This window comes from Gossypium hirsutum, chromosome D01 (genome assembly GCF_007990345.1).
Source record: "Gossypium hirsutum isolate 1008001.06 chromosome D01, Gossypium_hirsutum_v2.1, whole genome shotgun sequence".
NCBI classification, from domain to species: Eukaryota; Viridiplantae; Streptophyta; class Magnoliopsida; order Malvales; family Malvaceae; genus Gossypium; species Gossypium hirsutum.
In genome coordinates, this window is record NC_053437.1 from 46,707,048 (window position 1) to 46,719,016 (window position 11,969).

At 36.6% G+C, this 11,969-nt stretch overlaps 1 protein-coding gene across 1 annotated transcript; it reads left to right on the plus strand.

Annotated features, from left to right (window-relative positions):
• The first annotated feature begins 8,009 nt into the window (after window positions 1-8,009).
• On the plus strand, window positions 8,010-11,471 carry LOC107916887 (phosphomannomutase/phosphoglucomutase). The gene is made up of 7 exons (XM_041086551.1): window positions 8,010-8,763; window positions 8,855-9,118; window positions 9,895-10,411; window positions 10,503-10,702; window positions 10,789-10,901; window positions 10,981-11,121; window positions 11,211-11,471. The coding sequence occupies exons 1-7, from the start codon at window positions 8,224-8,226 to the stop codon at window positions 11,290-11,292; spliced, it is 1,857 nt and encodes a 618-aa protein (XP_040942485.1). The 5' UTR covers window positions 8,010-8,223; the 3' UTR covers window positions 11,293-11,471.
• The last annotated feature ends 498 nt before the right edge of the window (window positions 11,472-11,969 follow it).

Consider the following 11,969-nt stretch of genomic DNA (forward strand, 5'->3'; position numbering starts at 1 on the left):
AAAGGATTCTAAAGGGAAATGAATGTCAAACCAGGAATGTCTCTATATTGTAAAGAAGACCATTTTCAGAGGAGCACTGATCCTGAGTGAGATTGCCAATCCTATAAACTCGGATCCAATTGAGAAACACTTCGTTTAAAGAAGAAGGAAGGACCAAGGTGAGAACCTGCAAAGGGTACTTTGAGTAAAACAAAAAAAATGCTGAAAAAAATGAAAAATGAAAAAAATGAAAAAGTAAAAATGGAGAGGCTAAGGGGAAAACCCGCAAAGGACACCTTAGGCCAAAGGGGATTTGAGTTGAAAACCCGAAGGGCGGCTCAAATATTGATCAGAATAGGGCATGAAGTGATCAGATCGGGGTATGTGGTGATCTTGCTATACCTGAAAGGGTAAGGCAACGTCTTGGGGCATCGACAGAGTCATGTAGATCTCCTAAACACATGTCAAACTCAGGAAAGTCTTCAGAAAGTTTGTACAGAGAAGTTCAAGCTGCGATATCTAGGGCACCTAACCTTCATACTATTTATATATTGAATTTGTTGTTGTTCTTGGAATACTTCATTCTTTTTCAAGATACGTGTTCCAATCAATTCCTCTTTTATTCTTGCTACCCTTGATAATTCATTCATTTCGAGTTATGCTCTCAAATCAATTCTATTTTATCTATCGTTATGTTCTCTTTGCAAGCATGTTGCATTAGAATAATGATTAATGGACTAATAACACTTTCACAATGGAAGTTTTGCATATTACTCTAGAAGTTTCTAAATAATATAGGAACCTGAAACAGGACTATTTTTTAAAAAACACCAAGTTTAAAGGGCGAAATATCTAAGAAGGAAGGGTCTAAGTTAAAGACTATCCTTTCAGATTTTGTTGTCCAAACATTGATTAAGCAAAATGACAAGATACCGTGTTGGTGACAAAGCTTCAATGAACAAACAAGTAATAATCACCGAGTGATAAGTAAAGGTTTTCTTGGAGAATAAAATTTTACAATTGTGCATGAGCATTTGGTATGACACCTTGGGAATAGGGTAAAGGACCAAAGAGCTTCACATTTTATATCCTTAAATTACGATAGGAGAAGATTGAGAAAAGTCATATCTTTCTACCCTTGGGTTACAGCGAGAGAAAGATGGTTCAAATTTTGCATCCAGTGGATTGAACTTTGGCGTTCACAATAAGGGGCAATCAGATTAAGTGTTTCTTTGGATACGCTTGCCGAGCAAGAAGACGTTGTAGCACGTCAGTGATAAAGCCTTAATATGCTTTTGCGTGATGATAACCTAAGTATTAATGAATCATTTTAATGACATTTTGCATTCATACACATCTAGTTAGGAGCATTTGATTCATCCTGATCATGTCATCCTAATCACTAGGCATAAATAAGTTCATAAAATAGAACATACAGGTCATGTTCCCTAGAGAACAGATAAGTGAAGACAAAAGATCTTGCCTTCCTGTATTGATAGTGAAGCAGGTCGAAGACACAAACCTTGCCTCTCTCGGTTGTGATGGAGCTGGTTGAAGACAAAAGATCTTACCTTCCTGCATTGACAGCGAAGCAGGTCGAAGACACAAACCTTGCCTCTCTCGGTTGTGATGGAGCTGGTTGAAGACAAAAGATTTTGCCTTCCTGCATTGACAGCGAAGAAGGTCGAAGACACAAACCTTGCCTCTCTCGGTTGTGATGGAGCTGGTTGAAGACAAAAGATCTTGCCTTCCTGCATTGACAGCGAAAAAGGTCGAAGACACAAACCTTGCCTCTCTCAGTTGTGATGGAGCTAGTTGAAGACAAAAGATCTTGCCTTCCTGCATTGACAGCGAAGCAGGCCGAAGATATAAACCTTGCCTTTCTCGGTTGTGATGGAGCTGGTTGAAGATAAAAGATCTTGCCTTCCTGCATTGACAGTGAAGCAGATCGAAGACACAAACCTTGCCTCTCTCGGTTGTGATGGAGCTGGTTGAAGAAAAAAGATTTTGCCTTCCTAGATTGACAGCGAAGTAGGTCGAAGACACAAACCTTGCCTCTTTCGGTTGTGATGGAGCTGGTTGAAGACAAAAGATCTTGCCTTCCTGTATTGACAGCGAAGCAGGTCGAAGACACAAACCTTGCCTCTCTCGGTTGTGATGGAGCTGGTTGAATACAAAGATCTTGCCTTCCTGTATTGACAGCGAAGTAGGTCGAAGACATAAACCTTGCCTCTCTCGGTTGTGATGGAGCTGATTGAAGACAAAAGATCTTGCCTTCCTGCATTGACAGTGAAGCAGATCGAAGACACAAACCTTGCCTCTCTCGGTTGTGATGGAGTTGGTTGAAGATAAAAGATCTTGCCTTCCTGCATTGACAGCGAAGTAGGTCAAAGACACAAACCTTGCCTCTCTCGGTTGTGATGGAGCTGGTTGAAGATAAAAGATCTTGCCTTCCTGCATTGACAGCGAAGTAGGTCGAAGACACAAACCTTGCCTCTCTCGGTTGTGATGGAGCTGGTTGAAGACAAAAGATCTTGCCTTCCTGCATTGACAGCGAAGCAGGCCGAAGATATAAACCTTGCCTTTCTCGGTTGTGATGGAGCTGGTTGAAGACAAAAGATCTTGCCTTCCTGCATTGACAGTGAAGCAGTTCGAAGACACAAACCTTGCCTCTCTCGGTTGTGATGGAGCTGGTTGAAGAAAAAAGATTTTGCCTTCCTAGATTGACAGCGAAGTAGGTCGAAGACACAAACCTTGCCTCTTTCGGTTGTGATGGAGCTGGTTGAAGACAAAAGATCTTGCCTTCCTGTATTGACAGCGAAGCAGGTCGAAGACACAAACCTTGCCTCTCTCGGTTGTGATGGAGCTGGTTGAAGATAAAAGATCTTGCCTTCCTGTATTGACAGCGAAGTAGGTCGAAGACATAAACCTTGCCTCTCTCGGTTGTGATGGAGCTGATTGAAGACAAAAGATCTTGCCTTCCTGCATTGAGAGTGAAGCAAATCGAAGACACAAACCTTGCCTCTCTCGGTTGTGATGGAGTTGGTTGAAGATAAAAGATCTTGCCTTCCTGCATTGACAGCGAAGTAGGTCGAAGACACCTGCATTGAGAGTGAAGCAGATCGAAGACACAAACCTTACCTCTCTCGGTTGTGATGGAGTTGGTTGAAGATAAAAGATCTTGCCTTCCTGCATTGACAGCGAAGTAGGTCGAAGACACAAACCTTGCCTCTCTCGGTTATGATGGAGCTGGTTGAAGACAAAAGATCTTGCCTTCCTACATTGACAGCGAAGTAGGTCGAAGACACAAACCTTGCCTCTCTCGGTTGTGATGGAGCTGGTTGAAGACAAAAGATCTTGCCTTCCTGCATTGACAGCGAAGCAGGTCGAAGACACAAACCTTGCCTCTCTCAGTTGTGATGGAGCTGGTTGAAGACAAAAGATCTTGCCTTCCTGCATTGACAGCGAAGTAGGTCGAAGACACAAACCTTGCCTCTCTCGGTTGTGATGGAGCTGATTGAAGACAAAAGATCTTGCCTTCCTGCACTGACAGCGAAGCAGGTCGAAGACACAAGCCTTGCCTCTCTCTGTTGTGATGGAGCTGGTTAAAGACAAAAGATCTTGCCTTCCTGTATTGACAGCGAAGCAGGTCGAAGACACAAACCTTGCCTCTCTCGGTTGTGATGGAGCTGGTTGAAGACAAAAGATCTTGCCTTCCTGCATTGACAGCGAAGCAGGTCGAAGATACAAATCTTGCCTCTCTCGGTTGTAGTAGAGCTGGTTGAAGACAACAGATCTTGCCTTCCTGCATTAACAGCGAAGCAAATCGAAGACACAAACCTTGCCTCTCTCAGTTGTAGCAGAGCTGGTTGAAGACAACAGATCTTTCCTTCCTGCATTGACAGCGGAGCAGACTGAAGATAGCAGATCTTGCCTTCTTGTACTGATAGTGAAGTAGATCGAAGACAACATAGTTTACAGCAAAGCAGATTAAAGATTTCAGATCTTATCTCCCAAAAAGGAGAAGACCAAAGATGGCAGATTTTACCCCCTGTAACTACAATGGAATACATTGAAGTCGATAATTTTATCTCTCTGGTTGGCATTGGAATAGATTGAAGATTTCAGATCATATCTCTCAAGGAAGAGCAGATTGAAGATTGCGGATTCTGTCCCCCTAAGCAGTAGTGGAGCAGATCAAAGATGTGAAGCAGACTAAAACCACAAATCTCGTCCCCCTAAAGTTGCAGCAGAATGGATTGAAGCTACAAGACACATCTCTCTCTAGTGCAGTGGAATGGATTGAAGCAACAAGGCACAGTGGACTGGAGTGAAGCTACTTGAAGAGAAGCATCAAAAGAAGTCCAAACTCGGCGAGATCGGGTAAATTTGGTCTTTCTTGGTCTTTGTTCTGTGCTCGTTACACGACAACGAGCAAAGAGGGGCAGCTGTACAAGCCCAAATTTACCCATTACAAGACCCAACAAATTAAACCAAGCCCAAATACCTAACAGGCCCAAAACTAATTTGTCAAACTAGGGTTTTAGCTTTTCTAAAACCCTAGTACTGCCGCCGTCCCTAGCCTCTACCGAAGTTGGCCACTTGCTCTGCCACCGCCGCACGTCCCACGTCGCCCACTTGCGCCATCAAATCATCTGCAAGAAGAAGACAAACACACAAACAGAAAACAGAAAGAAGAAAATCGAAAATAAATCATGAAAATTTCGGTTATAAAAACCGAGATCTAAAACAAAAAAGGGGGCTTGATCAGGATCGGGGGTTTTTCTTTGATTTCTTTTTCTTTTCTTTCGGTTAAAAACTGAATCTGCTGTAAGGAAGAACTTTTTCTTCCCCTTTTTTACAAACAGAAGAGAAATAAAAATCCAAGAAAAAAAAGAAGAGAAATGAAAAGGTTTTCCTAGTTTTCTAATTTCATTTATTTATTATTTCGTTTTTCTACTTTCGATTTGTAATAATATACATATTATAAATATATATATAACACAAAAAAAGTAAAAAAAATATACCTTTTTGAATTTTTCGGCCACTGTGTACGGTGGCCGGCACGGCGGTCGATGGTGGTTTCTCGCCGGATTCTGGACAATGCCCGGAGAGTGCAGAGAGAGAGGGGAGAGAACTTCAAACCTTTTTTTTCTGAAACAACAAAGCAAAATGATTTTTTTTTTCTAAAAAACTTGGTTTATATAGGCCCCTAAAACGGCGTCGTTTTGGGGCAAGCCTTTCAGGCCAAAACGGCGCCGTTTTGCGCTACCCGCGGGCGACCCGACCCGTCCAACCAGGATCCGTGCGTTTTTGAGGCTAAGGGTCTATTTACCCTTTAAGCCCTTCCGCATTTTCCCATTTTATAATTTAGTCCCTTTTTGTTAGGTTTATTTTATTTTAATTTTACCCTAAAATTTTGTTCTAATTTCATTTAAGTCCCTCGAAGTGCTACGTTTTGGTGGATTGGGATATTTTTCACCTCGGTCCCTCTCCTTTCAAGCGTGTCGCGGATTAATCTTTTACTTCATTTCATTTCTGATTTTTCCCTGTGGTTTTGTTTTGTTTTCAATTTAGTCCCTTTTTTATTATTATTCAACTAATTATTATTATTATTATTGTTGTTGTTGTTGTATTTATTATTATTGTCATTTACTTATTTATACTGTTTTTAGATTTGTTATATATATATACTTACCTAGATATACATTATTTATGCTCTATACTTTAATATACGCATACACATATTTTATTTTATCTTTTTTATCTTTTATTATCTTATGTATATAGCTGCACCTCTCTCTATATATATACTTTAATTTTCATATATACATACTTACATAATTTTTCATTTATAATAATTTCAAAAATGTATACATGCATATATTTTCCATATTTTTATAATTTTATACATATATGTATGTATTTATATATCTTTTGTATTTTTATGATTGTGTTAATTTTGTTCATTTTTTCATATGTCTATTATTGTTTATTTTCTTACTTTAGTTTCATATTATTTGTTATTTTGCCCGTATGATTATTTTTTATTGTTTATTGTTTATATGTTTCATTTTATTTATATTGCATCATTATTGTTATTTTACACCTACTTTTACTCGGATTTATCAAAAACGGAAAATTTTAAAAATGTAAGTAATACTCGGTATTTGGGACCTTCGAGAGAATTGAGCCCTAACGTATTGGGTTCCGATTTTCTTCGTTGAACCTAAATAATCGAGATTACTCTTTTAAAAAATGACAAAAAGCTCGTTATCAAGAATTCAATACGTTGTATCCTAACACATTGGATGTGACACGTTTTCTCGAGATGAATATTTTTCGAAATAAATGCAATATTCAATGTTTAATATTTTAAGAAATTGTGCCTTAACGTATTGGGTTGCGATTTCTTCATTTGATTTAAACAATTGAATATTCTTTTAAACTTTATTACACAAATTTTTTTTTCAAACTCAAGTTTTAAACAATATCGGGAATTAAAAAAGGATCGTGTCCTAACTTACTGGTCGTGATCCCTTTTTAAATCCAAGATAATTAAATATCTTTTAAATAAGTATTGTTTATTTGCGTATCGGGAATTCAAGACATTGTGTCTTAACTTACTAGATATGATTTTCTTTTTCGAATAACGTGAAATATCCCCTTTTTCTTGAAAATTTTCAACGTTTTAATAAAATGATCGTATTTTTAAAATTCTCCAAAGTTCTCAATTTTCGACATTAAGACATTAAGTAATCAACTAGGTACCAATTTTGGGCATATCGAGGGTGCTAATCCTTCCTCGTGCGTAACCGACTCCCGAACCTATTTTTTCTGAATTTCGTGGACCAAACTTGTTGTTTTAATAAAATCAAACCCTTTATTAAAAACAACCACTTTTCGAGGTGATCCAATCACACCTCATAAAAAAGGATTGGTGGCGACTCCCGTTTCATTTTTCAAAACCCAAGTCGACCCTATTTTCATCCAAAAAATGGTGTCAACAAACTGAAACTAAAAGGATTTTCAAAGTGGGTTAAACGCAATGCAATCGGTGTAGTCTTTAGAAAAAGGAATCCTTTATTTTTTCTTCTTCTTTATGTGCAGTGTTTTATCACTTTCTTTTTGTTGTCGTTGACAGTTCGCCTCCTTTTCGACCTGGAAATGGCACCTAAGTGTTTTATATATTTTTTTGTTTTATATTGGTATTTAAACTTTTTTCCCGTCAACTAAATCGGTATTTAAGTCTAACTCCGTTAAGTTCAGGACAAGTGGCTGGATAATTTTTTTTTAAATACCAATATAAGAGAAATGAATAAATTTAAGAACTAATTTTATATTTAACACTTTTCTTTTCTTAACTTTCCTCAACCAATCCTTTGCCTTGTTGTGGATGAGTGCATAAACCTACCGGTTCTCGGTGAAAAAATAACACTAGTCACGTATTCGTTTTTATCAAACATTTGTCGTGTATTTGGTGGAAAAATATTCCATAATTTCACACACTTCACAAATAAGTTGACCTGAGAAAATATAAAAAAAACAAAAATGGATAGGTGTCCCACTGTCTTTTAACGGGATAGTTTTTATATATAGGTATATATACACAATTTAATTTTGTATTCTCAATAAAATTAAAAGCTTTTCTAGTATCGTTAGTTAAATTAATTTGATGGATTTTTTTATTTAATCGGTTCATAAATTAATTTAATTTTAACTAAATAAATTATTAAAATTGTATAAAAAAATTAAAAATATAGAGTTCCAACAATTTTGGTATCTTTAAATTAAATTTAAAAATAAAAATAGTAAATAAATGATTTATAGCAGTTTGTGTAATTCTTTTTAATTATTGAGCAGGTCATAATGATTTTTAATGTTTCGCTCATAAATTGTTTGGCAGACATTTTTTTTATAAAAATTATGCAATATTAAATACCGGTAGCAACCAGAAAAGAATATGCTGTAGTTTTCTTTTAATCCAGAAAAAAATATGAATTGCAACATGCACAAGGAGAAGAAAAAGTATAGTAATGCTTTCAATAAAAGAAAACAAGAAAAATATCAAGCTATTTGGAAGTTTGTTCATAGATATTTTTCTTTTTCCTGGATAGAAACTGCATTGTATTGTAGGGTTATAGTTCATTGGTTTAAGGGGGTTCATCTTATCTTCCCAAACTTCATCGTCCTAAACACCATCCTTCCACATCTTTCTTCGAACAAACCCAGGAACAAAAATCCATGGCTTCCACTTCCACATCCTTGATACCCTTACGAGGACATGGTCGAAAAGCCAGTTTCTCTTCATCACCAGCAAAAACTGCACTAAAAAAAGCGTTGAGATTTTCATTTTCGTCAAGGTCAAGTGTAGTTATATGCGTTAAATCTTCTAGCGGTGCAGTGAAATATAATGAAGTGGTTGTTGATGAAGAGATGGACAAGATTAGGAGACTTCAAAATGGGTCCGATGTTCGAGGGGTTGCATTGGAAGGTGAAAAGGGTCGAACCGTGGACCTTACCCCACCAGCCGTGGAAGCCATAGCCGAGAGCTTCGGAGAGTGGATTATCAAGGCCTTGCAAAAGGAACGAGGACGTCCAGTGGAAGATGTTACAGTATCACTTGGCAAAGACCCTCGAATATCAGGAGCATCTCTGAGTGTAGCAGTATTTGCAGGCCTTGCTCGAGCTGGTTGCTTGACATTTGACTTGGGCCTTGCTACTACACCAGCTTGTTTTATGAGCACATTGCTGCCACCATTTGCTTACGATGCTTCAATCATGGTAGAGTAAAAAAAGCAGTCTTCACTAAAATCTGTGCTGAAAAAAAATGTTAAAACAACTATGGTAAATTTGTATGTAATTTGTGTTGCAGATGACGGCTTCTCACTTACCCTACACTCGCAATGGTCTGAAATTTTTTACAAAGAAAGGAGGTTTAACTTCGCCGGAAGTGGAAGAGATATGTGACAAAGCTGCTCATAAGTACGCCAACAGGCTCACAAAAGTGTCGACCATGCTTAACTCTCCTCCGAAAAAGGTTGACTTCATGAGGGCTTACGCAAAGCACCTACGGGACATTATCAAGGAGAGAGTGAACCATCCTATTCATTATGACACTCCACTCAAAGGATTCCAGGTTTTATCTCTATCTTTTGGTGTGCTTGCTATTTGTTTACACGTACTTTTCTACGTTAAATATTGCATTTTACCTTGGAACGCTATTCGGTTCTCACTCTTTCTTTTTGCATCCAATTAGAAATAGTAGGAAACTTCAAATATAAAGCATATGGTGCTTGTTAGGCTGTTGGCTTATCGAAAAGGGAAAATGATTTATTTTACCCTCTAATTTTACAAAATAAGTTATTTTAGTTATTTATTTAATTCTTTTTATCTCTTTTTAACTCTTAAATTTGTATTGTTTGTCAAATTACTTCAAAATATATGGAAAATTTAACGTGTGTTCACTTTGCTAACGTGATTTAAAATTTTAAAATTCAAAAAAATTATTTTAAAAAATTAAATACTATTAAAATTATTAAAAAAAGTATAAAAATTATAATAAAATATTTTTTAATTTTTAAAAAATAATCAATTGCTGATGTGGATGCCATATATTAACTTTTGATCTATTTTGGGTGATTTGATAAATAATATAAGTTTAATGAGACAAAAAATTAAATGAAGGACTAAAATGATTTTTTTGTAAAATAGAAGGTCAAATAAGTCATTGTCTATCCAAAAACAGGCCAAGTTTTCGTGTGGTCAAGAATTCTTCTAGTAAGAGGGCCATATCTGTGGAGATCAGGCTAAGGGCTTAGTTTCCTGAAGATCCTAGCCCACGTAACACAGTGGCAATATATTTATGCATCGTTACAAGCTAATTAATTGCCTTGACATTACACCTGATTGCAGATAATTGTAAACGCTGGAAATGGATCAGGAGGTTTCTTCACATGGGATGTGTTAGACCAGCTTGGCGCAGATACATTTGGTTCTCTACATCTCAACCCTGATGGGATGTTCCCCAATCACATCCCCAATCCCGAAGACAAAACTGCAATGGCATTAACCCGAGCCGCTGTGCTAGAAAACACAGCTGATCTCGGCATTGTTTTCGACACTGACGTAGACCGCAGCGGTGTGGTCGACAACAATGGAAATCCCATCAATGGTGACAAGCTTATAGCCCTCATGTCCGCCGTTGTTTTGAAAGAACATCCCGGTACCACCATTGTTACTGATGCTCGTACAAGTATGGAACTTACAAGGTTTATCACTGATAGAGGCGGCCATCATTGCTTGTATCGTGTCGGTTACCGGAATGTTATCGATAAGGGGGTTCACTTGAACCAGGATGGCGTTGAAACACATCTCATGATGGAAACTTCAGGACATGGTGCACTCAAAGAGAACTATTTCCTGGACGATGGTCGGAAACACACCTCTTGTTTCTTAATGATCTTTTTTAATTCTTTTCCAGGGTTGAATTAATCTAAGGTTTTGATTTTCAATTCCTTTAGGGGCTTACATGGTAGTGAAAATCATCATTGAAATGGTACGCATGAGGCTTGAGGGATCAGATGAAGGAATAGGTAGTCTAATAAAAGATCTTGAAGAGCCATTGGAGTCCATAGAGCTTAGGATGAATATCATCTCCGAGCCTAAATATGCAAAGGCAAGAGGTAGAGAGGTGATTGAAGCATTTCGGTCCTACATTGAGGTATCATACATCTCGTAAAATGAGAAGAAATTAATAAATAAATGAACAAAACTGAACTTCATCTGCTAATATTTAATTGCTTGCAGGAAGGTCAGCTTAAAGGATGGGCATTAGACGCTTGTGGAGATTGCTGGGTAAGCGAAGGTTGTCTTGTCGACTCGAACGACAGTCCAGCTGCCATTGATGCTCACATGTACAGGTACTACAAAACATCTCTATCAGATTCTTAGCATTTACAAACAATTGTTTCAACCGAAGTTGTGTTTTGATGTCTATAGGGCTAAAGTTTCAAATGAAAAAAATGAAGAGATTGGTTGGGTACACATAAGGCAGAGTATCCACAACCCAAATATTGCAATAAACATGCAATCATCAGTTCCGGGAGGCTGTCAACTAATGACAAAAGTTTTCAGAGACAAGTAAGGCAAATTAATTAACCAAATTATCTACTGTGTTGAATTTTGCTTTCTCTGTGATTAATATTGTTGATGACCTTGAGAATTTCCAGGTTTCTCATGGTAAGTGGAATGGGCAAAACCCTTGACTTTTCTCAGGTCGACAAGTATGCCAGACTTGGGAAAATGGGCTAAGCAATGATTCAATTACATAAATTGTATATATAGCATATGGGAACATCCAAGGAAATTGTACCCTGTCTGTGTATTGTGTGACATATACAGAGGTTGTATTTCAATGTATAGTGAAGACAGTATACTATACTATTGCTGTTTCCTCATTTTGGAAATTAGAAGAAAAAAATTACTATTAACTTATGATATGAGGAGATTGCTCACTTCTTCCTCCTATTTAGTGGTGAAACTCTGAAAATTATTTCACACCGCGTTGTTTATTTTCATGAGTATTCAATATTATGGATGTTTTTGTTTCAAAAAAATTATTAGGGTTATTTTGATAATTAAATAAAAAATTAATTTCATTTAAAGAGATTCATGCATTAAATGAATTTATTTACTAAATAAAATGATTTCAATGAAAACCTATATCGTCATATTTAAAAACTAATGGAATCATAAAAGCACTTGCACTTTTTAATAAAAGATTGCATATTAATATAATGTTTATTATTTTTATATAAATATTTAAATGATACAAAAAATACAATGTCTCAAGCCTATCATTTTATTTAAAATTTAATTTTAATGAAATTTTTGTATAAATATAATTTAAATAATAATTTTATTATTATAATTATTTTATCGAGCTTCTGTACTGAAAAAAATTATTTTAAGATATATTTATCCTAATG